Source organism: Cnephaeus nilssonii (genome assembly GCF_951640355.1).
Source record: "Cnephaeus nilssonii genome assembly, chromosome: 1".
NCBI lineage: Eukaryota > Metazoa > Chordata > Mammalia > Chiroptera > Vespertilionidae > Cnephaeus > Cnephaeus nilssonii.
In genome coordinates, this window is record NC_137072.1 from 32,206,568 (window position 1) to 32,233,471 (window position 26,904).

The 26,904-nt window shown below is 39.2% G+C and overlaps 2 protein-coding genes across 2 annotated transcripts in view; one reads left to right on the top strand and one right to left on the bottom strand.

Annotated features, from left to right (window-relative positions):
* Positions 1-9,905, top strand: part of ITIH2 (inter-alpha-trypsin inhibitor heavy chain 2) — a gene marked incomplete at its 3' end in the record, with an annotated part of 37,338 nt that extends 27,433 nt beyond the window's left edge. Inside the window, exons 16-21 of the mRNA XM_079778986.1 lie at positions 2,168-2,305; positions 6,202-6,315; positions 6,813-7,011; positions 7,556-7,728; positions 8,954-9,065; positions 9,758-9,905. Coding sequence (XP_079635112.1) covers positions 2,168-2,305; positions 6,202-6,315; positions 6,813-7,011; positions 7,556-7,728; positions 8,954-9,065; positions 9,758-9,905 — 884 coding nt within the window. The remainder of the gene's footprint in view (positions 1-2,167; positions 2,306-6,201; positions 6,316-6,812; positions 7,012-7,555; positions 7,729-8,953; positions 9,066-9,757) is intronic.
* A 936-nt stretch (positions 9,906-10,841) lies between these two features.
* Positions 10,842-26,904, bottom strand: part of KIN (Kin17 DNA and RNA binding protein) — a 43,317-nt gene continuing 27,254 nt past the window's right edge. Inside the window, exons 11-13 of the mRNA XM_079775373.1 lie at positions 26,723-26,822; positions 24,608-24,708; positions 10,842-16,445 (exon numbers count right to left, since the gene is read on the bottom strand). Of these exons, the coding sequence (XP_079631499.1) occupies positions 16,383-16,445; positions 24,608-24,708; positions 26,723-26,822 (264 nt within the window). The 3' untranslated portion in view covers positions 10,842-16,382. The remainder of the gene's footprint in view (positions 16,446-24,607; positions 24,709-26,722; positions 26,823-26,904) is intronic.

The following is a 26,904-nucleotide window of genomic DNA, read 5'->3' on the forward strand; positions in this document are numbered from 1 at the left end:
TGCTCCACAGCTGCGCTGCCGCCCACCCATGTAGCTGCCATGCTTTCTGCTTTCTTCACTCCTCCCTCCCTCAGCATATGCAAATTAACTGCCATCTTGTTCGCTCTGATTGGCTGTGGGCATAGCGAAGGTACGGTCAATTTGCATATTACTGTTTTATTAGATAGGATGGTAAATGTTATTCATTAGTAGATTGAAAGAGACAAGATTTAGCATCAACTCTACTTATAAAAAAATTTATTGGAGTGACATTGGTCAACATGATCATATAGGTTTCAGCTGTGGTTTTCTGTTACAAGATCTGTATATTGCATGTGTGTAACTCTACTTTTTTAAAAATATATTTTATTGATTTTTTTTACAGAGAGGAAGGGAGAGGGATAGAGAGTTAGAAACATTGATGGGAGAGAAACATCAATCAGCTGCCTCCTGCACACCTCTTACTGGAGATGTGCCCACAACCAAGGTACATGCCCTTGACTGGAATCGAACCTGGGACCTTTCAGTCCACAGGCCAATGCTCTATCCACTGAGCCAAACCAGTTAGGGCAACTTTTTTAAAAAGCTGTTTCGTGGATGTAAGTCCTGATAAACATTATGGATATTGATAAGTAGATGGGAATAGAAAGCACTTGGTTATGGCAACGTCATTCATTTACCTGAACTTCTTTGAAATTACATGACAAAACTCAGATATGGATCTATATTGAAATATTATTTTTTTTGTTCATAGTATTACAGATGTCCCCCACTTTGCACCCCTCCCCCCAACCCCTATCCTACCTTAGGACTTCACTATTCATTATCTGTGTCCATGGGCTATGCATATAAGTTCTTTGGTTAATCTCTTCCCACCCACCCCTACCTCCCTTCCCTCTCTGTTCCATGCATCCATGCCTCTGGACCCATTTTGTTTACCAGTTTATTTTGTTCATTAGATTCCACATATAAGTGAGATCATATTTGTCTTTCTCTGGCTTATTTCGCTTAGCATAATAATCTCCAAGTCTATCCATGCTGTTGAAATGGTCAGAGATCCTTCTTTTTTACAGTCTAATAGTACTCCATTGTGTAAATATACCACAGCTTTTATTTTTAATGATATATCAGATGACAGCTTGGGCCTTGCTCCAATTCTGTTGAAAGTAAGAATTGGAACTCTCTGAGTTTCGAATGAATTTGTTTCCCAGTCATTGGAGTAATTGTTTTTTTGGCACTACACCAATTTTCAACTGGACACTTTGGTTTCCGGGAGGCTTTGGTGAGGCAAAGCAGGAGAGAGCATGCCTTCCGCTTGAAAACTAGCAGAAAGGGGTGTTCTTAGAAAAAAGTGTATGTGAAAGCTAAGAACCTAGAAATTGCCTGAAAAATTATCCCTGATCTCTGTTTCCTGAGTCCCAAGGCATATCCAAGGGGGCTGCACCCAAGTTTAAAAGACTCTGGTTTTTCTCCTGCTTCCTTCCTCTCTTTCTTGAGGACTACTGAACATAGTCTTGAAAAAGACCTACATACACTAAAGGGGACGTTTTCTGAATTTGTAATGTTGTCCAAGTGAGATACCAACTATACCAGGGTGGCCCAGGATTCAAAGAACTCTGACTTCTGACCTCCTGTTACATTAGTCTGAGGCCTCACAGCTAAATCTCTCTAGATGAACTGGCATATCTAGGTAACACTGAATCACCTAAATAAAATGCCTAGGTGAACCGGCATTTGTTTCTCAAAGACAGGAGACTGGCTATCAGAAAGCAAAATGACGTTTCTGTAACCAGCAGGAGAACCTCTTTGGGAAACTGCGTTGCTCAGATTGCTCTTTGGTAGGTGAATAGGAATGTATCAGGAAGATGTTGACCATAATCCGGGACTTCTCCAGGGGCTGGACTGGGCATTATCCCCCCCGCCCCCCACCAGCCTGTGCTGAAGGCATGAGGTCCTTCCCCAGCTCCATGGGGCAGCTCCTCTGCTGCAACCCCAGCCCAGGTTCCAGACTCTGGGAAAACCCCACAGCAGGCCCACAGCATGACGACAGAGGGAGCCCTCAGGAATGAAAAGGATGGGAGGAGACCTTAGCTGAGAGCCTCTGGGGTCTGCATAATTGTTGAAATTGTAAGCGACTTACATGGAAAAGTAAGCCTGGAAACTAATGGATACAGGTTTTTCTACCCAGGTGCCCTGTATTATGGCAGCAAAGTTGCTCCAAGTTCACTCCCATCTTGGGTCCACCCGTCACCAACGCCAAGGATCCCAATGCCTGTGAAAGGAGCTTCTGTACTTGAAAGCACTCCTCCTCCGCATGTGATGAGAGGTGAGAGAACTTTGACATAGCTTTCACATCCTTGGTCTCAATCAGATCATAATCTGTGGAGCATTATCTATCTATCTATCTATCTATCTATCTATCTATCTATCTATCTATCTATCATCTATCTACAAGGCTAATATGCTAAGTGTCTGACTGTTCCACCGTTCCACCATTTGACCAGTAGCTATGATGTGCACTGACCACCAGGGGACAGATGCTCAATGCACAGGCATGGAAACATGGAACAGACTGATGAATCTCAGAGGGAAGGGGAGAGGGAGTAGGATGGAAAGAGATTAACCAAAGATCTTATATGCATACTAGAGGCCCAGTGCACGGATTTGTGCACCGGTGGGGTCCCTCGGCCTGGCCTGTGGGGATTGGGCAGAAACCAGCAGTCCAACATCCCCTGAGGGGTCCTGGATTGTTAGAGGGCACAGGCCAGGCCAAGGGACCCCACCAGTGCATGAATCTGTGCACCAGGCCTCTAATATATTATAAAAGCCTAAGCGACCATTAGGACTGGACAACCAGATGATCAGCCAGTAGCTATGATATGCACTGACCACCAGGGTCAGACGCTCAATGCAGGAGCTGCCCCCTGGTGGTCAGTGCACTCCCACAGCCAATCTCCCACAGGGGCCAACCTCCCACGGTCTCTTCCCCCACCCTCACCCCTACCTCCCTACCCCGGCCAACCAGCCCTGATCGGGACTGGGCGGGATGGCCCCAATCAGCCCTGATTGCCAGCCAGGCCAAGAGACCCTACCCATGCACAAATTAGTGCACCGGGCCTCTTATGGTAATAAAACCACTGTGCCCTGGTAAACTAGGAGATTTTTATAGGCATCACTGCCTTCCACTGAAAGAGGAAAACTCCATGTGTTAGTCAGCTTGGCCACCATAACTAAATACCATAGACTGGGTGGTTAAAACAATAGAAATTTATTTTTCACAGTTCTAAAGGCCGAAGTCCAAGACCATAGTGCCGGCAAGGTCGATTTCATTTGTTTTGGCTTGTAGGTGGCCACCATCTTCTTGTGAGTTTACATGATCTCTGGAGAGAGAGATGGCAGGCAAGCTCACTGGTGTCTCTTCTAATAAGGACACTAATCCCATCATGGAGCCCCACTCTCATAATCTCATCTAAGTTACCTCCCAAAAGTAGCCCACCTATAAAATGGGGATGATAATACTTCCCCTACAAGGTGGTTATAGGGTAAGTTCCTGGTTCCCAGTAGAAGCTCAATAAACACTGGCTACTCTTTGGCTCATAGACCCCAGACCCTAAGAATCCATAAAATTAGTCATGGGAGTTCTCAATCTACTTTTACTCTAATTAAGATTTAGGATGCATAGACCAAGTTACAGATGATGTCTCATTCGTGTTGCCTAGAAGCCTAGAACTATGTCAACTCACTGTGACAGCACTGAAACATTTGTTTATGAGAAGGCTTGATTGGTGGGATCTGGGTTAATTAAAATGGCAAAAACAATCATTATCTTTAACAAAAACAGTTTCCTTCAAACAAAATGTTTCAAAATTCCATATTTATGGAGAAGAAGGAAGAAGAAAGTATAACTAAGTGGTCTTTTTCATTTTTGTTTTTTTTAATTTTTAAGGCGTTAAGAACCTTTTGTTCTGTGTTTAAATGATGCCCTCTAGTGCCCAGTCCTGACACAAAATCAATTAAGCCAGGTACTTACTGAATACATAGCATGAGCTTGGTGATGTCAGGGACACAAAGAAATACAAGGTTTTGTTTCTGCTCTGAATAAGATTATTCTCGTTTCTGAGTTCCAAAACACACACTTGAAAATGAATGAGCATACTGGAGTGGTTGGGAGAATAGGCTTGTAGTCAGACAGTTTGGCTGTGAGTCATATCTCTGGCACTTACTAACTCCATGGTGTGCCCTTGGGCAGGTCACCTGTCCTCTGCAAGGAGAATGAGTTGAATTAATGTTTGTAAGGAGCTTTGCGATGGTATCTGGAAAAGAGCAGCCTGTCAATGGATGGAAGCCAACTCTTCCAATTTTATCCTGGAAAACACAGCCACTGCAGTGTTCATTTCAAACCTTCCTCTTCAATCCCTTCAATTACTGAGGCTAGAAGCCTGGCAGAACTAAATTGTTCCTCTCCACTGGTTACCAGATATGGTGGATTTTACCAAATGTCTCCAGAATTTTCGCTCCGTTGCCAATCCCATTCACCATCCTAGTTTCTTGAATTTAACATTTCTTGCTTGGGTTACTGCCATTTTAGCTGCTAAATGACCTTTCTATGTCAACTTAATTTATACTGTAACCAAATTTTTCCTAAAATGAGGGTCAAATCATTTATTCTCAAAAACATTTAATAGTTATCCAACAGAATAAAGGTCTGTTCTTTAGCGTGGTGTTCTGTGGTCTCCATCACCCACATTTTTAGTCTAATCTTTTTCTATATTCTTCAAGAACCCATCCTTAGTAAGTCACTTTGAGTTACTTTCTAAACAAATCATCAACTTTTCTGCCATTCCTCATTCTGTCCACTCAATAAAATATCTGTCTTTCCTGTGTCTTAATCTTCCCCTCTTCTCCTCCTATCTTTAAGACTTAGTTCAAAAGCCAAATTCTTCATAAGGCCTTTTTCAACTTTGTCAGGTGGAGTCCATCATCCTTGCATCTTCATTCTCAGAGCATTGTGCATGGGCCATTATTGTATCATTTACCTTATTCTAGCCTACATTAGTGGTTATATCTGCTTCTTTAGAAGAAAAAAATAATGTTCTAACTGTTAAAGAACAAAATTAATTCATGACATTTGTTAAAGCATGGTGAAGAAGATTTTATGCAATGAGGTTTGGCGGTGGGGGAGAGAGATTTCACTCAACTGCAAATACTTTATAGACAAGGAGTAGGGTGGGGGTCAGTGGATGAAAGATTTCTAAGAGGAAACAAGCATGGGAAGGGGGTTTAGGCTAGACACTTCTAACAGGATTCTTGCTGAAGGCAGGCTGGTGTTGATCAGAAATCACTTGCGGGGGCAGGGGAAATGAGGAACCCGATCAGATAGTGAGGGAGATCAGATATGGAGGATGGGGTTTCTAGTTAAACTGACTTGGCAGGATCCTTGCTAAAATAAACAATGCAGAGACCAACGTGGAAGTCCAAAAATTAAGGCCTAGTTGATAAGTTCAGGGGAGCCTGAGTAGAGTTTGGTCAGGAGAGAATCTTTGTCACTCCTTCATTACATCCTTACTTTCCTGAAGGCCATGACTTAGCTATGGCTGCACCAAACATGGCCAGATTTTGTGTTTTGCATATAGTTACCCCCCCACACACTAAATATTTGTTAAATGGGTAAACAAACAAGATCAGCCAGAATAATGATGTCCAATAACAAAGGAGTACTTTCTTGGGAGCAGCTTGATCCTTCATTGCTCTGGATTAACACTCAACTGTATGCCAACAAATAATAGTCTTCTTTATTTTTATGTACTGTGTATGCCTGCTTAATAAAATACATATCTTGTTATCTATCTATATAATTACACTGTATATATATATTTATACATATGTAGTATGTGTGTGTGTGTAGTATGAGACCATATATAGTATGTATATGTCTTATTCATTTTATCTCTAGCCTAGTGCATTTTATCTCTAGCCTAATGCATATGCGATAGTTACAGGATAAGTATCCACTATATTCTTAACATAAACCTCTGATGGAGCCTGTATGAGAAAGGGACAGGGGTCTGGACCACTGGGCCCCCAGTGTCTAGAACAGTACCTGACATACAGTAGAAGCACAATAAATATTACTTCTTCTTAAAGATGTTTAGGAATAAAATACTTTTCAAAACCCTCTTCCCTTCTATGATTTTTTTTACATTTTCTTTGTATGTTTTCCAGTTGAAAATGACCCACACTTCATCATTTACCTACCAAAAAGCCAAAAGAATATTTGCTTCAATATTGACTCAGAACCTGGAAAAATCCTCAACCTTGTTTCTGATCCAGAATCAGGTAAAAAATACACACACACACACACACACACACACACACACACACACACATATAATGTTTAAATTAGAGAATTTGATCTTTGCCACCCTACACTGTCACTGCCTGGAATTTCTTTCTCACCTTAATATAAGTCCTATATTTTCCAAACTTGGATAATTAGTGAGAAATAAATTATAAATATATTCCTAAGTGTTTGAACTATTACCGGTAAAATACACTCCCTCACTTTACCTATTAGTCCATGTGCTTTAGGTGAAAACTTGTTTGTGGAGGGAATGTAGTATGAACTAGCAGGTTTTGTCATATAATTAAACTATAATAAAGCATAGTTACATAGTGAGAGTTACAAAGAAAAAAGTATTATGTAAATCCTAAAGCAAAGTAATAATAATTTACCCATATTGTCAAGTTATATAAATTTGTATTATGGTACCCACACATGAAAAAAAAATGGCACACAAGAGAAAGAAAAAAAAAGCTTTTTTTTTTTACTGTAGGGATTTTGGTCAATGGACAACTCATTGGTGCTAAGAAGCCCAAGAATAAGAAACTAAGCACCTATTTTGGAAAACTGGGATTTTATTTCCAACATGAAGATGTGAAAATAGAAGTTAGCACTGAGACCATCACCTTGAGCCAGGGCACCCGTACGTCGTTCTTATCCTGGTCTGACACAGCTCAGGTCATTAATCAGAGGCAAGTATTCTTATGTGTGGATTCGGGCCTAGCCTTGACACATTACATAAATAAATCCCAACATCCACGACATAAACATAGGCCTTAAAATCATCATTTTAAATATGAAGAAGTTGGTGTTCAGAAACATTTTTGTTGCCCACTCCCCTGCTCCTGGCAGCAGGAATCCTGTGTTTTGGTCACCAAGTGTCTCAGTGCTAGCCTCGTGCCTAGCATATAGTAAGTTCTCAATAAACACATGTTGGGTAAGTGAGTGAGTCCATCAACTGAAATCCACAGCTGACTCTGTGTTGGTTATGCTCAGAAACACTACAATTGTATCCTATGAGTAATATTTTCCCATGAGTATGTTTAAGCAAACATATATTGACAGAATTTCAGAGCTGGGAGTTAAAACAGCATTTTGTGGAAAAACCGTGGAAAAGGTTTTAGAAAACTAGTGGGACCGTACTGGGAGGAATGACAGTTCATATTAGGGGTGAGAAGGATGACTTTCTAAGAAGAGTCTGTTCTGAAATTAATTCCATTTCAACTTTCCCACTAGGGTGCTGGTCTCGGTGAAGAAAGAGAAAACTGTGACGATTACCCTGGATGAGGAGATGTCGTTCTCTGTGTTACTTCATCGTGTTTGGAAGAAGCATCCAATCAATGTAGACTTTTTGGGGATCTACATTCCCTCCACAAACAAGTTTTCACCTAAAGCACATGGACTAATAGGTAAAGTCTTGGTCAACCATCTGACAAGTGTGGAACCACGCGAGGCCTTGATTATCTTTGGATAACGGTGATTAGAACTTGGGAAAGTGACAGGTGTGGACTGAAAAGCATAGGATATATGTTCTGAGCCCAGGTCCTAATTATAACGGTGTGTGAGTGATGACACAAGGAGGCCATTGCCATTGGAAGAAACGTTAACTGTTACTCCCACTTTCTCCTAGAAACAGGAGGCACAGCTGGCCATGCAGGGTCACAGGAGGAAGGCCAGGTTTGGTCAGGGAAGCAGGAGCAAATGATAAGTTCACTCAAGAGCCTTCATAGGGGTTTCCATGGAAAGACAAGACAGAGCAGGGTAGATTAGAGTTGGCTGTTGTGAACAAGTCCCATGGGCTTTTGGGCTATAGAATGGTCTCTAGTTCCGGGGCATCTGGCCCTGGAATGATTTCTTCTGGGTTATATAGGCCCGGGAGCAGAGATGTGGCTCTGGGTTGGTTAATTGTATAGCAAAGGCATGCTCCTGGTGGAGTCCTTTGCTGCCTTTCAGAATTGGCTAGCCCTGGGGGCGGGCAGTTTCTCCCCAGCCAGACATGATTTTTAAGATGTCCAACATCCTAATGTATAGAAAAGTAAAACCATGATCAATACAGCCCAACACAGCGGTGCAGGGTGACTCAGTAATGTTATCACCAGGACCTTTGCCTTTCCAAACAAGGTTTTCCCAGAACCAGGATTTCATCATCATGAACTGGGCAAAATAAGAGATGGGGCAAATAAATCATTTCTAAGTTTTATGCTGAAGAGTTTTTTCTAAATAAAGAGGAGTGAACTGGCTTAGGAAGTCTGTGATGACAAGCAGGGTATCTAGGCCAACTTTCCCTACTTTTAAAAGAATGGTTCCAATTTAAGCATATGACACCACAAACAAACCTGTGTCTGTGATGTAAGCTATGCTCTCAGGTGCTGACCTTCACCCCCTGCCCCAATCAAGGCATTCGATTTTACTTCTGACCCAATAGATCGGCCTCATATGTAAAGTGATCATGGGGTGAGCAGCATGGTCACTTTACATCTCCCCACTGCTGTGCCCTTTTCCTCTGAGTATGTCTTTCTACGCCAGAAATTCTGGAGGGAGGAGCAACTTGGTAGCTTGGATTAAATGACCAGCCTGTCTTTTTGGTTATTCTTGGGTTACATGTAAATCACGGTCTGGACTTTATTTCACTAGGCCAGTTCATGCATGAGCCGAAGATACACATCTTCAATGAGCGACCTGGGAAGAACCCCGAGAAGCCAGAGGCGAACATGGAGGTGAAAGGGCATAAGCTGCTTGTCACAAGGTAAGCCTCAGATGCAGATGACAGTGACAAATAGGGCTCCTACTAGGATTGGACCCACACAGCATTACCTATCAAACCAAACAACTCATCAGGAATAGGCACATACAGAACATTTGCAGGACACTGCAGCTCAACCTTCTGAAATGAAAATGACTACATATCTAAATATGTACATGAAATGCCAAAATTAATTAATCTGTTGTTCTCACCTTCCTACATTAGAAGCCTTATGCTCACCTATGCTGGGTAAATGAAAAAGCTGACCAAAGGAGGAAATTGTATAAATACCCACATGCCACCGTGCTAGAGAATGTATATTTTTATATTCAAGCTAGAGCCTTCTTCTTGCGTATGTGAGGTGAAGCCCACACTTCAGAGTTGTGTCCCCGCCTTCTTTCCATTTCTAAGTTAATTTGTACTCTTTACCTTGCTGGAAAAGTCCACATTGGTCAACCTCAGTAAGGGATATTTGAATTATCTAATATCTGGACTCACTGTTTACTAGTATTCTGTCCTTCCAAAACTCAGCCCAGACTCAGATGACTTGGGGAATGGGGAAGGGTGAGGGCAGGCAGATGTGGTGGTGGAAGGGGCACAAAGAACAGCAAGGGGGAGAGCGTGTCTCCTCTGGAGATACGCAGGCTGGCATGCTTTGGTCTGTGCCCTAACCATACGCACCATTTTCCTTGCAGAGGCCTGCAGAAAGATTACCGAACAGATAGAGTATTTGGAACAGATGTTCCCTGTTGGTTTGTACACAACAGTGGGAAGGGTTTCATCGATGGACACTACAAGGATTACTTTGTGCCTCAGCTCTATAGCTTCCTCCAATGGCCTTAAAGGCTTTTCGTTTTGGAAATTAAATGTATAAATGTACATTTTCCTCTGCCCTTTTGCATTCATTCTTCAGTTTGAATATTAAAACCTAACTAGATATTAACACATCTGAAGGAAATAAATGCTTTGCAAAGAAGCTTTAGGATTTTGTTGCGTCTTCAGATGCTAAGGTGAGTTCATCAAAGCGATGCAAGGAAAGCTGCTTTGGCAAGTCAAGCTGTCATCCAGGCAGAGCCCTAGATTTGGTATTTACTGGGATTTCATTGTTCTTAAATGTCAGATCCTCAACTTTGCAGGTTGTGTACATTTTTATGTTGTCAGTGAAGTGAAAAATTCAGCTATGAGGATATGGTGAATGTGGAATAAGAACAGTGACATATATTATAAGGAATTGGTTCACATAATTATGAAGACGGATAGTCCAGAATCTGCAAGGTAGGCCAGTGGTGCAGGAGACCCAGGGAAAGCTGATATTCTGGTTCAGAGGCCATTAGGCAAGAAGAATCAATGTTGTAGATGAAGTCCAAAGGCAGTCAGTTGGGGGAGGGTCAGTTTTTGTTACACTGATTGGATGAGGCCTCCCACATTAAAGAGGGCAATCTGCTTTACTCAGTCTACCTTTTATTTCTTTTATTTTTTAAAATCCTCACCTGAGGATATTTTTTCCATTGATTTTTTTTTCTATTTTTATAGATTTCAGAGAGGAAGGGAGAGGGAAAGAAACATCCATGAGAATCATTGATTGCCTGCCTCTTGCATGCCCCTCCACTGAGGTTTGAGCCCGCAACCCAGACATGTGCCCTTGACCAGAATCGAACCCAGGACCCTTCATTCCGTAGGCCGATGCTCTATCCACTGAGCCAAATGGACTAGGGTGTTCCTGTTGATTTTTTTTTAAGGCCGGAGTGGAAGGGAAGGAGGGAGAGAGAGACATTGATGTGAAAGAGACATCAATTTATTGCCTCCCACAGGCACCACCGACCAAGGCTAGGGATCAAACCCACAACCCAGGTACATGCGCTTGACTAGGAATGGAACCCGTGACCGTTTGGTGCCCAGGCCGATGCTCTAATGACTGAGCCACACTGACCAGGGCTATCTACATTTTTAAATGTAAATTTCGTCCAAAATATGCTCATAGACACACCCAGTAAAATGTCTGACCAACCCTCTGGGCTCATCTTGGCCCATCTAAGTTGACACATAAAATAAGCCATAACAAGGCCTTAGTTGACTAGCCTCATTCTGTTAAACCAGCCCTTCTCCAAATAAGATAAAATATGATTGGGTAGGTGTCTTCTGATTAAATTGAATCCTATTACAGTCCTGCCTCCTTAACATTATTCTACGATCACCTTGGAGACTTCATTGATCTCAAATTCTTCACACATTTGAAATTGCTCAGGAGACTATCTCAGGTGGCTAATTGTACACAGTATTAATGTTACTATGACTTCTGAGAGAATCACCATTCCAAATGCTCTGGAAGCTCCTCTGTCTGTGAAGCAACCAGTTCCACACAAATTTAATAGATTCTTGAACACTGAATCTTCTTTAGCAGTGCGCCTTGTAGACCTTGAGTTTATTTGTAGTTAAGCAATTCCTAAGAGTAATGTCATTTAATTTTAAACCTTATATGGTTAGATTTATTTCAAAATAAATTAACTAGCAAATTATGTCCTAACAAAAGGCTAGTGGCATTTATAAGGCAAAATAAACAAATTTAAAGTGAAATCAGGTAACTTTATCATGTCTGCATTGGTATAGCAGATTTTGGTGACACAGTCCAAGACTTGCCCATTGTAATTTTGTGCTTTCCTTTGTTTATAACTTTCTTTTAAAAATCAATTCCTAAAATGCACACATTTTCAAAGTCCAAATTCATAAAATTACATTTAAAATTTGTTAAAGTACTTTTAGGAAATTTTCTCTCCATAATTTGATAAATACCATTTTTCATTGTAGAATCTAGACAAAACTACAATACCCAACCTATATTTGAAAAACCAATTTATCTTTTGACATAATTGTAAAGTACTAAACAAATATGATTATTTCTATAATCTAATCTCAGTACTAAGGAGATAAATGGCATTGCCTTTTAGTTTTATTCTATAAAAATTGGTCACCTATGAAATGCTTTTAAAAAATCTACATCTTTTCCATTTCCTATTCCAAAAATACTAGTATTAAAATGCTAATATTCAATGCAGACTTTAAAAGTGGGTTCTTGTCGTTGTTACTTGGTAAAAATTTTTACTTTAAAACTTCTACCTTTAGATAACATTGATTCCTAGTATCTTAAATATGCTGTGTTTTTAAAATAATGATGAAAATGTTGGGGTGTATATTTATATGCAAATATTGAGCAAGAGTGCTATCAAAAGCAACTAGATTTAAAATCAAGTCCATATTATTCAAATTATCAAAACTATTAATAGCTGGTGTTTTGAAATTTATTGCCTGTAAAAATAACTTTACTAATATGGTTCACATGTTTCCCTTGAGGCCAGAAATCTGCCTTCTCTATATAATTAATTTTGAATTACAAATGAGTAATCAATTTTGAATTCCAAAGAAACCAAATTAATGGGACTCATTGGAAAAAAAGGAACTATTCCATTGTCTACCTCTTGATTAATTTCTGAAAGTATGCTCTCAGTGATGAAGGAAAACTTGACAATTGCCTATATTATGTTTATTTTTTGAAGCACCTTGCAACCCACTGATAATCAATATTGAATTTTGTATAGAGCTGGGATATAACAGGGCTCGTATTTGTCAGATATATTAATCATCTTTAGCATTTATGCAGTCTGTCTTCAAAGATTCTCTTAAATATCCATCTACTAGTAAACAGTTTCCATTAAACCAATTAAATATATATGCCTTGTTAGGAAAATGAAAGTCTGTGTTCCAGAAAAATCAGACTCTTGGCTCAGATCATTCCTGTCACAAATTTGCTTGTTTGTGTTTTTAATATACTGAAAATTAAACAAGATTTCTTAGAGTTGGGAACCTGGCTATCCAAAGCAACAAATTAAAAAGGGAAATTAGAGACAACCAAGATGGTGGCATAGGTAAACACCTGAACTTGCTGCCGCGCACAACCATATCAAAACTACAACTAAAAGACAAAACGGATATCATCCAGAAGCACAAGAAGGCTAGCTGAGTGGAAATTCTACAACTAGAAGGAAAGAGAAAAGCGCGCATTGAGTCTGGTAGGAGGTGCAGAGGTGTGGAAGTGTGGAGGTATGGAGGCACACGCAAAAGGGGCTGGCAACTGGGTACACTGTTGTCTTTTTCAATCGGGAGGGAGATATAAGCTCCCGACTGCTCTGAACTCCAGTTCTGGGCAAGACTCTGGGGACCCAGACTCATATAGAGAGAAACTGCACTGTCTGGCATCGGGCTGGAATGCAAGGGTGGCTTTCTCTCAGAGGTGCTTGCAGTGATCATTGTTGCTGCACGGTGCCATGGGACACAGACCCGGAGGCCTCTTCGGAGCAGGGGTGATGGGCAGCCATTGCTGTTTGCTCCACCCTGGTGATTCCCTGAAACCCCACCCCACCCAATTTACAACCCCACGCAAGCTGTGCACAGAAGCTTTTGCATATGAATGGACTGGCCTTTTGCAATTTAAACCTAACAAACTGCAGCTGGGTCAGAGAGCCCCAGAGCTTCCAAAAGAAGGCCCAAGGCTCCATAGCAGCTTGCATTGCTTCACAGCTGGGCCTCATCTGGGCACCTCCAAACCCCAAACAAAGAGAAGGAATCTGCAGATCTCTCTGTAGCTCCTGCTGGGTGGCCTCAGGCAGTGGCTGACTTTGCACCTCCTTGGAGATCCAAGAGCCAGTGTACCAAGTGGTCAGAGTGAGACCATCCAGATTACAACTCTTCACATCCATAAGACACACACTCAGGAGGCAAACCCAGTGAATGCCAAAGCCCCACTGAAGCAAGTCCTGCCCCATAAGGGTGTCTCCAGCACAGAAGTTCTCCCATTGTAGATACAACTGGTCCTCACAGCCAATTGGCCTGGAGGTCAATTCCTCCCAGTGATACCAACAGCAATCAAGGCTTAACTACAATAAGACTGTGCACACAGCCCACAAAAGGGTGCACCAAGAGTGTCCATCTCAGGTAAATAGGGAGGCTGAGCTACTGGGCCCTACAGGACACCTAGCACACAAAGCCACTCTATCAACACAGGGAAGCAGCCAAAATGCAGAGAAAAAGAAACAGGTCACAAGAAATGGAGGAAAGCAAACTACTGGATCTAGAGTTCAAAACCACGGTTGTAAGGATACTCAATCTTCTAGAAACCTCCAAGAAATACAGTGAGACCATCAAGGATATGAAAAAGGACCAATTAGAAATTAAGCATACATTGACTGAAATAAAGAATAATAAACAAAAAAAAAAGAATAATAAACAGAGATCCAACAGCAGACTAGAGGACCGCAAGAATCAAGTCATAGATTTGAAATACAAAGAAGCAAAAAATACCCAACTGGAAAAGCAAAAAGAAAAAAGAATCCAAAAATATGAAGATAGTGCAAGGAGCCTCTGGGACAACTTCAAGTGTACCAACATCAGAATTATAGGGGTTCCAGAAGAAGAGAGAGAGCAAGATATTGAAAACCTACTTGAAGAAATAATGACAGAAAACTTCCCCCACCTGGTGAAAGAAATAGACCTACAAGTCCAGGAAGCACAGAGAACCCTAAACAAAAGGAATCCAAAGAGGACCACACCAAGACACATCATAATTAAAATGCCAAGGGCAAAAGACAAAGAGAGAATCTTAAAAGCAGCAAGAAAAAAACAGTTAGTTACCTACAAGGGAGCAACCATACAACTGTCAGCTGATTTCTCAACAGAAACTATGCAGCCCAGAAGGGAGTGGCAAGAAATATTCAAAGTGATGAATAGCAAGTACCTACAACCAAGATTACTCTACCCAGCAAAGCTGTCATTTAGAATTGAAGGTCAGATATAGAGCTTCACAGATAAGAAAAAACTAAAGGAGTTCATCACTGCCAAACCAGTATTATATAAAATGCTGAAGGGTATTCTTTAAGAAGAGGAAGAAGAAGAAAAAGGTAAAGATAAAAATGATGAACAACAAGTGACAACAAATACATATCTATCAACAACTGAATCTAAAAAGCAAGTGAATAAAAAAATCTGGCAAACAGAATAAACTGGTGAATATAATAGAAGCAGGGGCATAGAAAGGGAGTGGACTGACAATTCTTGGGGGGAAGAGGGTGTGGGGGGTGAGGGAAGAGACTGGACAAAAATCGTACACCTATGGATGAGGACAGTGGGGGAGGTTAGGAAAGGGGGTGGGGTGGAAACCAGGTGGAGGGGAGCTATGGGGGGGAAAAAAGGGGAACAACTGTAATAATCTGAACAATAAAGATTAAAAAAAAGGGAAATTAAAGAGTGCCTCAATGTACAGTAAAAATAAACTACAAATCAGGAGTTATTTTAGTACATACTGGTCTTATTCAAATCATTCTACATGCTTCAAAGACTCACTTATTATCATAAAAAGTGGCATCTTCTCTTTAGCCTTATCACAATCAGAAGTGAGTCCAAAGACCCAGTGGGACCCAGTCCTTACACTGAGTCCCCACTGCACGTGAAGCTAGGGTCTATTCCTTTTCAGTTGTGTGAACTATAAATTTCCTTTTTTCCTTTTTTTGGGTACATAAGCAAGTGTGGGGTGGGTTTCCAGTCTTTTGCATCCCCACATAACATACTGCTCTACTTATTTCAAAATTCAACATTGTCAGTGGGATTGTAAAATGGTACAGCCACTTTAGAACACAGTCTAACATCTCAATAAAACTATTATATTTCGTTTGACTTTTTAAAATGTAATTATATTTATAGTTGAATGTTACTACTAAAAATATAAATTTAGAGTACCGTATTTTCCGGCGTATAAGACGACTGGGCGTATAAGATTTTCCTGGGTTAAAAAGTCGTTTTATACGCTGGAAAATACAGTAGTCCAATATATCTAATCAATTATATCTAAACCCATCAATATAGTCCAATATACCGTATTTTCCGGCGTATAAAACGACTTTTTAACCCAGGAAAATCTTATACGCCCAATCGTCTTATACGCCTCAAAGTACGGTATATAAGAATTTCCTCTAATTATATGATTCTAAACCGCCTTATATAAAACACTTTATAATAATATTATTTTAATGCAAATTTTAAAAATCAAAGAAATATTATAAAGAAAACAAAAATAAGAACAAATTTACATAGTTTGATATTTCATAAGACATAATTAGATTTCCTACAAGTTTAGCTAAACAACTATACATAATATTTACATAAATCCATTTGTTGTATATAAAAGAAATACTCTAACACAGTAGAGTCTCATAATGCCTTGGCGAACACCAATTTGATGCTTTAGTATTTTAATACGTTCACAAATTTTCAAACTCAAGCAAGTTTAGAAATGTCTTCATATTGAATTCCTTCAACTCTGCGTCCTTTTAAAGGGCCCTATAAATGAAAATTGAAGAAAAGGTTAAAAACACACATGTACTTAAAAGACATGAAAATGACACTACACTAAGGAATAAAAATTTGCCTTTTCCATTTCCCTAAAATACAATTAAAGTAGCTAACATTTCTGTATGTCTATGAACTTTTAAAACATTCTATGACATTCTCATTAAGAAACTACCATAATTTTCTTCAAAGATATTTGAAACATGTTATCCTTAGATACTGTGGCAACATCTGCTAGCTGTTCCGTATCTGCCTCTTGGATAGGGAGATGTCCTAGCTCCCCGTGTGGTTAGGTGTGGCCATAAGCTGGAGCTCCAGCCCACAGAAGTGAACAGAAGTGATGCCTGCCATGGCCAGGCCCAGGCCAGGCTACTTTCCACCTGCAATCCAATGCTCTCCTTGGTCTGCCTGAAGCAACCACAACTATAAAAAGCCAATTACTGAAGATGGTAAAGTCACAAGTTAGAAGGGTTGTGGCTCATAAATCACCCTTCAGAAAAGAGCTGTTCCATGATCAAGAAAAACTATTTTGGACTTTTACAATGAAAAGTAAAATTTTTATAATATTGGTACCACTATCAATTTGAAGGTGGTTTATTTTATAGCAGATATCACTATTTTAAGCAATACAGATACTCAAACAGGTTTTGTATATTTTCATCTTCTCTTCATATCCAACTAAAAGGGGAAGGGGCAAACTAGATAATGAAAGTACCAGTCATAAAAAATGACACAACCTGGGAACACAGAGGCTAAGACTATGGACTCTGGACCCAGACTGCCCAAGTTCAAATCCTATCCTCAGCAAGTGACTAAACCATTCTGTGCCTTTTATCCAGGGGAATAAAAATAGTGCCTATACGTTGTTAGAAAATATCTATGAGTCAATACATATAAAATGCTTAGAATATCTGGAACATAACATGAGCATGAACTCAATAATTTTCAACTCACTATTACATCTGTTGGTTAAAATTAAAAGTTGGTCCCCTCCCTTGCAAAATATGAAATGATGATGATTCCAACCCTGAACTGAGATTATAACATTTTTTTAATGAGACTTATGCCTTCCCTTTAAAATTCTTTAAAAAAAAATTTATATATATATATATGTATGTGTATATACATATATATATATATATATATATATATATATATATATTGACTGATTTCAGAGAGGAAAGGAGAGGGAGAGATAGAAACATCAATGATGAGAGAGAATCCTCGATCGGCTGCCTCCTGCATGCTCACTACTGGGGACTGAGCCCGCAACCCGGGCATGTGCCCTTGACCGAAACTGAACCCAGGATCCTTCAGTCCACAGGCCAAAGCTCTATCCACTGAATGAAACCGGCTAGGACTAAAATCTTTTTAAAATGCCATTCTTTTAATATATAATAATGATTGCATTTAAAGGAAATAAGTTCCCATATAAAGAGTACTTGGGTTGAATCTTTCATAATCAAGTTTAAAGGCTGATGATCAATTACTTTTTTATAAGAACTACAAATTTGGGTTAATTAGGCAAACAGTTAATAGACTGAGGCCTTTTTTTGAACACTTTGTTGCTATTTTTAAAATCTACTTAATTTATATGTAAAATGTGTAAAATTATTCATAATGTGTAAAAATAATAATGTTTCAAATATTATAATACTGACACTAAAATTTAAGATTCCAGAAATAGTAAAAATAGCATGGGAAATGATGTGAAAAGTTCACAGGTTTCATGGAAGCGACTTGAAGAAAACCTGGGGACATAGAGACAGATACATGCATATGTTTTTTCCCATGGGGTTAGGTTGAAAAAGAAAAACAAAAAAATAAAAATTTAGCAGGTGGTTTTCCTCCTCCAAAAGTAAGTGCTACTCTGCAATTAACTAGAAAGGCTTTTTATTATATGGATTTCCTCACAGGTTTTATCTCAGTACAGCTCTGTAAGCAATTAAATCAGGAGAAATGAAGGTGAAACTGTGGGGTTTAAAGTGATGGAGGAAAGAAAGTCTTCTTAAAAATCAAACTATAAACCAAAGGTATTTGGATGGAACCTAGAATATCCTCAATGGTAATTAGATGTTTTGTGTTTCCCTCAGATGAAAACATGAAGCAGGACCTAAATTGGATAGTATTATGAAATTAAAAAGTAGAGGAGGATCAAACTGCCACAGAAATATAAGATTTCCCATAACCTTACTAGTATACTGATTGAGCCGGAGAGAAAAACTTAATGACTTTTAAAAAGATTGATAAATTCCGGGAGATCGAAGATGGCTGCCGAGGGGAAGGCAGGCTGCAAGACAGTATGTGAGTGAGAGAACAAAAGGAGAATGTGTGGATGTACAGGGAGTGTCTATTCATGAGTGAGGACAGCTATATTCCAAGGGACTGTTGGGGACTGCTGGACTGGGCTCCCCTGACCAGGCAGCCTTCACTGCTGCTGAAATCTCTCCCAGTGCGGCTGGCTCTGCCGCAGAGACCGCAACATTCTGAAGGGGAGAGTGGCTGTGATTGGAAGCCTAGCCTTACCTGCAACGGGGAAGAATCGGATACCTGCCGGGACCCTACAACCACAACGCCCAGGGACCAGCTGCGAACCCACAAACACCGGGACTCAAGCAGTGCGAATACGTGGACTCGGACGAAGTCAGATTTTACCCAGAGAAAGGTGAGGTCTGCGATCCAGGCTGGAGGGAGAAATGAGCGCAGTGGGATCTAGAGGTTCAGAGAAGTCTGCACCCCACAAAATCCATGGCCGTTGGGGCCAGCGTAGTCCATGAAGGTGGAAGGGGGTCCAAGGGCTGCTGGCAGAAGGGAACTCTAGAAATCAACCCATAAATGGGCTGGGCACAAAAAGGCAGCCTGAAGTTTTACCAGTATATGGGCTGCGCTGTGCCAGGGGAAAAAGACATGCACAGAGACGTGAGCAGAGTCGTGCACAGTGCTGGGGTGAAAAAGTCACGAGTTCGAGTGCTTTCTCTGGCTTTTTTCTCTTTAAATCCTTGCTTTTGATTACTAAGCCCCGTACATAGGATCTCCCAAGTAAAAACACTCTCAGAGACTGCAGGGGAAAGTTGTTTTTGTGGAACCTAGGGATCAGAGCGAGAAGAAACGATCAGAAAACTACCTCTGGGGCAGTGCATTCCCCCAAACCAGTACTAAGTGTGGCAGGGAAAACAAAATCTAAATACTGGGTAGAGAGGACTTAAAGCCCCAGATGCCAAAACAGAAACAGTGCCAACCAGAGGTTGAATCACAAATTGACTCTTGTGTAAATAACACTAAAGGCAGGCTGAGTAACAAAGAAATACTGCCTGCTTGAAAACAGGATTATGGCTTATGACACATAGGAGCTGTGGAACACAGGGAATTTCAATATTGTCCTGACTACCTGACAGGAAACAGGCATGCCAAACAGAACAGTAGAGGAAGTTAATGACCTTCACTACTGCACATTTTTTATCTTTTACTTAAGAAACTAAATTTTTTTCTTTTCTCACTTGATTTTACCTTTTTAATTACATTTTTATATTTTAATCAGTATTATTACTACTATTATTTTACCTTTTTAAAAAGTTTTATTCTATTTTAGGATTAATTGTTCTACATTCTATTTTCATTTTTCCTTTAGCATCATTTACCTCTATCTCAACTTTACCTTTATGCCAACACTCTCTTCCTCCCTTTTCCCCTTTTGTTGTCCTGTTTCTCTTACCTTATTCCTGCTTTAGATTTTCCCTATTCCTTCTTTTTAACCCCTGTTAAGAACCCATCCTACTTATACATCTAATTTCTGACCCCCTGCTCCAAGTCCATACACACTTCTCTCTTCTTTCTTAACTATAAAAATTATTTTTCTTTCCTCCCTTTTTTTTGGTTTGTTGTTGTTTTTTGGTTTTGTTTTGTTTTGTTTGTTTGTTTTATGTTTTATTTTGTTTGGTTTTGCTGTTCTTTCTCTCTGTCCAATTGTTGTTGTTTGATTGATTGTTGATTAGATTGGTTTGTTTGTTTGTGTGATTGTTTCTCTCTTTTTTTTTCTTTTGTTTTTCCTCTCCTCGCTTGTTATTAGTTGTTGTTTGTAGTTTGCATTCACCTCTGGGTGATAGTTGTTTGCAATTTTTTGGATTAGTTCTTGTTCTATTGAGTTTTCTCCGCAAATAAATAGATTTTCCCCCTTCTTTTTCATTCTCTTTTCTCTCTTACTTTTATCCTTTCCTCAATATCATTTTTGCACTCTCTCTCTTTTTTTAATCCCCTAATTCTCTTTTCTCTAGTGGTCACCTTTAATTGGGGTTATTAGTATCGTGAATACATTTGTGTTCAGGGCCTTGTGTGTTGTGCCTTGTTGTGTTGTATTTTGCGCCTTTAAGTCAACGCAGGAGAGCGAGAGCTATATAGCCAGACACCCGGAGAGGAGAGATCATGGGGAGACAAAGAAACAGCCTGCATACATAAGAAAAGGAGGCATCACCAGGAAAGGCAGTAACCGAAATGGAGGCAAGCAATATGTCAGAGAAAGAATTCAGAGAAATGGTCATAAGACTGCTGAAAAGGTTGGAAGACAAATTCAACAATATGTGTAAGAACCAAGAGGAAATGAAGAAGAACCAAGAAGAAATGAAAAATGACATCACAGCAATAAAAAACTCAATACAAAGCATCACCAATAGACTAGAAGAAGTAGAGGACCGCATTAGTGAGCTAGAAGACAAGGTAGGAAAAAATACCCAAGCAGAGCAGCATCTAGAAACAAAATTTAAAAAACAGGAGAGCCTAAGGGAACTTTGGGACAACATGAAACGAAACAACATCCACATAATAGGGGTGCCAGAAGGAGAAGAAACTGAGCAAGGAATAGAAAACCTGTTTGAAAAAATAATGACAGAAAACTTCCCTGATATAGGGAAGAAAAACCTCACACAAGTCCAAGAAGCTCACAGAGTCCCAAACAAAATGAACCCCAAAAGACCGACACCAAGGCACATTATAATTAAACTGGCAAACACCAACGACAAAGTAAGAATCATAAAAGTGGCCAGAGAGAGACAGAAAGTTACCTACAAAGGATCCCCCATCAGACTAGCGACTGATTTCTCAACAGAAACACATCAGGCCAGAAGGGAATGGAATGAAATATACAAAGTCATGCAAAGGAAGGGTCTGAATCCAAGAATACTGTACCCAGCAAGGCTATCAATCAAAATTGAAGGTGAAATCAGGAGCTTCACAGACAAAAAAGGACTAAGGGAGTTTATTACCACCAAACCAGCAATGCAAGAAATGCTAAAGGGTCTGCTGTAAAAAGAAGAAATAGGAAGTGAAGAAGGAACACAGGCATAAAGAATAAAAATGGCGACAAACAAGTACTTATCAATAATAACTTTAAATGTAAATGGATTAAATGCCCCAATCAAAAGACATAGGGCAGCTGAGTAGATAAGAAAACATGACCCATATATCTGCTGTCTACAGGAAACCCACTTCGGAAAAAAGGACTCACAAAGACTGATGGTGAAGGGATGGAAAAAGGTTTTTTAGACGAATGGAAATGAAGAAAAGCTGGGGTAGCAATACTTATATCTGACAAATTAGATCTCAAAGTGAAGGACATAACAAGAGGTAAGGAAGGCTACTTCATAATACTAAAGGGAGCAATCCAAAAAGAAGATATAACTCTGATAAACATACACACACCCAATGCAGGAGCACCCAAATACATAAAATAAGTTCTGGAGGATATCAAGGGAGAGATTGACAGCAATACAGTCATAGTAGGGTACTTTAATACCCCACTAATACCACTGGACAAATCCTCTAAACAAAAAATCAGCAATGAAACATTAATCCTACATGACACACTAGATCATATGGAATTAAATGACATCTTCAGAACATTTCACCCCAAAGCCACAGAACAAACATTCTTCTCAAGTGCACATGGGTCATTTTCAAAGACAGACCAAATATAGGGACACAGGCAAAGTCTCTTCAAAGTCAAGAAGATAGAAATCATATGAAGCATCTTCTCAGATCACAATGGCATAAAACTAGAAATCAACTACAATAAAAACAATCAAAAATAATCAAACACCCAGAGGCTAAATAGCATGCTATTAAACAATAACTGGGTTACCAAAGAGATCAAAGAAGAAATAAAAAGCATCATGGCAACAAATGACAATGAAAACACAACAATCCAAAATCTATGGGACACAGTGAGAGCAGTCTTGAGAAGGAAGTTCATAGCTCTACAAACCTACCTCAAAAAACAAGAAACAATAGTAATAAATTATCTAACCCTACAACTCAAAGAGTTAGAAAAAGAGCAACAAGAAAAGCCCAGTGTAAGCAGAAGGAAATAATAAAGATCAGAGCGGAGATAAACAATAGAGACCAAAAAAACAATACAAAAGATTAACAAAACCAAGGGCTGGTTCTTTGAAAGGATAAACAAGATTGATGAACCTCTAGCCAGGCTCATAAAGAAACAGAGAGGACCCAAATAAAAAAATCAGAAATGAAAGAGGTGAAGCAACAACCGATCCCACAGAAATACTAATGATTATGAAAAAATACTATGAACAACTCTATTTCAACAAAATGGACAACCTAGAGGAAATGGACATATTCTTAGAAAAATACAAGCTCCCAAAACTCTACCAAGAAGAATAAAAAAACCTGAATAGGCCGATAACTACCAATGAAACTGAAATGGCGATCAAAAATATCCCAGCAAACAAAAGCACTGGTCCAGACGACTTTACAGGGGAGTTCTATCAAGCATTCAAAGAAGAACTAAAACCCATCCTGCTCAGACTATTTAAAAAAATTCAAGAGGAAGGCACACTTCCAAGCTCTTTCTATGAAGCCAGCATTACACTAATCCCAAAACCAGATAAAGACATCACAAAAAAAGAGAACTACAGGCCAATATCCTTGATGAACATAGATGCTAAAATCCTCAACAAAATTCTAGCAAATTGGATTCAGCAATACATTAGAAAAATCATACACCATGATTAAGTGGGATTTATTCTGGGGATGCAAGGCTGGTACAGTATCCACAAATCAATAAACGTGATACATCACATAAACAAATTGAGAGACAAAAATCACATAATCATATCAATTGATGCAGAAAAAGAATTTGACAAAATCCAACACCCTTTCTTGATAAAAACTCTCAGCAAAGTGGGAATAGAGGGATCATACCTCAACATAATAAAAGTCCTATATGACAAACCTACAGCCAACATCATATTCAATGGGCAAAAACTAAACCTATTTCCCCTAAGAACAGGAAAAAGACAAGGATGCCCACTTTCACCACTCCTGTTCGAAATAGTACTAGAAGTACTAGCCATAGCGATCAGACAAGAAGAAGAAATAAAAGGCATCCAAATTAAAAAAGAAGGACAACCGTCCTTATTTGCAGATGACATAATACTATACACAGAAAACCCCAAAGACTCCATCAAAAAACTACTAGGCCTAATAAATGAATTTGGGAATGTAGCAGGATACAAAATTGACACCCAGAAACCTATGGCCTTTTTATACACCAATAATGAACTCACAGAAAGAGAAATGAAAAAACAATCCTATTTACCAATGCAACAAAAAAATTAAGATACCTAGGAATAAACTTAACTAAGGACGTAAAAGACCTGTACTTGGAAAACTACAGGGCATTGAAAAAAGAGATAGAGGAAGACATAAACAAATGGAAGAACATACAATGTTCATGGATTGGTAGAATCAACATCATTAAAATGTCCATACTACCTAAAGCAATCTATAGATTCAATGCACTCCCCATTAAAATACCAACAAAATCCACCAGTGCCTTAATCTTGGACTTCTAGCCCTTAGACTTGTGAGAAATACATTTCTGTTGTTTATAAGCCACCCAGTCGGTGATATTTTGTTACAGCAGCCAGAATGGACATATAGGCATTTTTTTGGGAATCAGAAAATGAAATGCTTTATCAATGGTAGAGTCATTAGAGAAAATAAGCTTACAGAATTCTAAACAGGAGAGAAGGCAAAGAAAACACCCAAACTCTAAAATGAAACAAAGACCAATCCAATGAGAAAGAACTATGACACATTTTTAAAGCATTTTGAAATTTCTATCTTTGCGTAAACATACTTACAGTTTCAATGACTATAGTAGCTGAAAATGTCTTCTCATTGATGGATTCTAAGGTAGCTTCATTTCCTCTGTAGCCTCCGTTTAAAACAAGAATTCTTTTTCCTACAACAGAAAAGAATATAACACTGAATGCAAAAAAGTGGACAATATAATTGATGATGGGCAATATAATTGTGCCCCCAGAGTTCCAAAGAGGCCTTTCCTGTGTTTTGCCCTAACAGATTATCTTTTATCTTTTATCAATCAAAAGATTATCTTTCATCAATCAAAAGATAATCTGTTAGGGCAAAACACAGGAAAGGCCTCTTTGGAACTCTTGGGGCACAATTATATTGTCCACTTTTTTCTTCTACTTTTGTCACAGCAAAATGCAACTACACTGAATCAGCATAACGAAAAATAAAACCATTCTCTTAGAAGTTCTTAATCATTTAAGAACTCTATAATATTCTAAAGTATAGTTTGTAGATAATTTAATTACTATCACATTATGACTCCTCCTTTTTTCACTTACTTGTCGAAGGGTATGTTTTGATTTTTAGACTGCATGGTGTATAAGGTGTTTGGAGGAAATGCTCAGAGTCCATAAGTAATTACAAAAAATTTTGTTTCCTTAAATTCACCTCTTTTTAAAGAGGATTTGGCAGTTACATTAAAGTTAAAATATATGCCCGACGTAACTAAACCAAAGCAATCATATGTCCATACAAAGACTTGAATGTGAACGTTCACAGCATTTTATTTTTAACAATCAAAAATTATAAATAACCCAAATGTCTATCAACAGATGAATGGATACATAAACAGCAGTAACAGCAGATTGATGGTTGCCTGGGGGGAAATGGGAGGCAAGAGGAGTGGAAGGGAATGAGTAGATTATAAAGGAAAAAAGAAAAATTGGGAAGTGGGGTGTGACAAAACATTCATTATCTTGATTATAGGGATGGTTTCATGAGAGTATTCATATGTTAAGAATTACCAAATTGTATACTTTCTAAAGGTTCAGTTTATTAGGAAAAAAATTTTAATCCATTAAATGAGTTTTTATTTTAGAGGGAAAGAATAAAGGATCTGATAAGTGAAGTTTTAGAGACTAACATGATCACTGTGCCAGCCATGATATCACCATGAAGAAAGTAAATCAGAGGCAAACAACCTGACCAAACAGCATTAATACTGGACATTGTGTTAGTACCCAAATGATCAAGATATTTAAAGAAAAGGACTTGTATGCATGCATATTAGAATAACCAATGGACAGACACTGGGGTGGTGGGGGCTTACCCAGGGTGGGAATGGCTGGGGGAGGGGGAATGTCAATTGGGGAAAAAGAAGACATATGTAAAACTTTAGACAATAATAAAAAAGATCATTAAAGAAAAGAGAAAGCAAAATCATACTGACTTTTACTTTACTATTTCAGGTAGCTAAATAAATATATTAATAACTAGAGGCCCGGTGCACGAATTCGTGCACCAGTGGGGTCCCCTGGTGTGGCCTGTGGGGATTAGGCTGAAACCGACAGTCTAACGCCACCTGCTGCTTCTGCTCATTCCGGCCTCGCTGTGCCTGCTGCAGGCTCGAGCCCAGTCAGTCTAGATCTGGAGAGGCTTGCAGCAGCGCTCACCAGCCATGAGCCCTGCATCTGGTGCCCATTGGTCAGCTGAGCGGCGCTCCCACTGTGGGAGCGCACTGACCACCAGGGGGCAGCTCCTGCATTGAGCATCTGCCCCTGGTGGTCAGTGCATGTCATAGTGACCAGTCAACTGGTCGTTAGATCGTTCAGTCATTTGGTCACTTAGGCTTTATATATAGGTAACTCTAATATGATTGAATTTCTCTAGATATGTCTGTGTTTTGCTTCTGGAAAAAAAAAAATCCAGGAAGGGAAAACTTGTTCACGATACAAAAAGCTTTCTCAGAAAACTGGCAAACTACCACATCACCAAGTCAAATAGGATCAGTTATATAGTTATATATATTGGCAGTTATATAGTATTTCTAAAAAGGAAACTTGTATCTATCACTATCAAGTAATGTCAGAAAACTATGGTTTAATGAACGGAATCACTCATATTGATGGCATATGCATTAAACAGTCTGCAAAAAGATTTACCTGGTGCTGGAATTACTGTTTCTAAATGAGTCTGGTCAAGTTTCAGCTTATCTCCAGAGTCAATCATCTTTACAACAGCTGTATATTTGTCAATTACTTCCTGTCATGTAAAATCAACACTTTTATAATAGAAGAGATATGTGGAACACACACACACACAAAAACAGAAATAAAATAAAAAG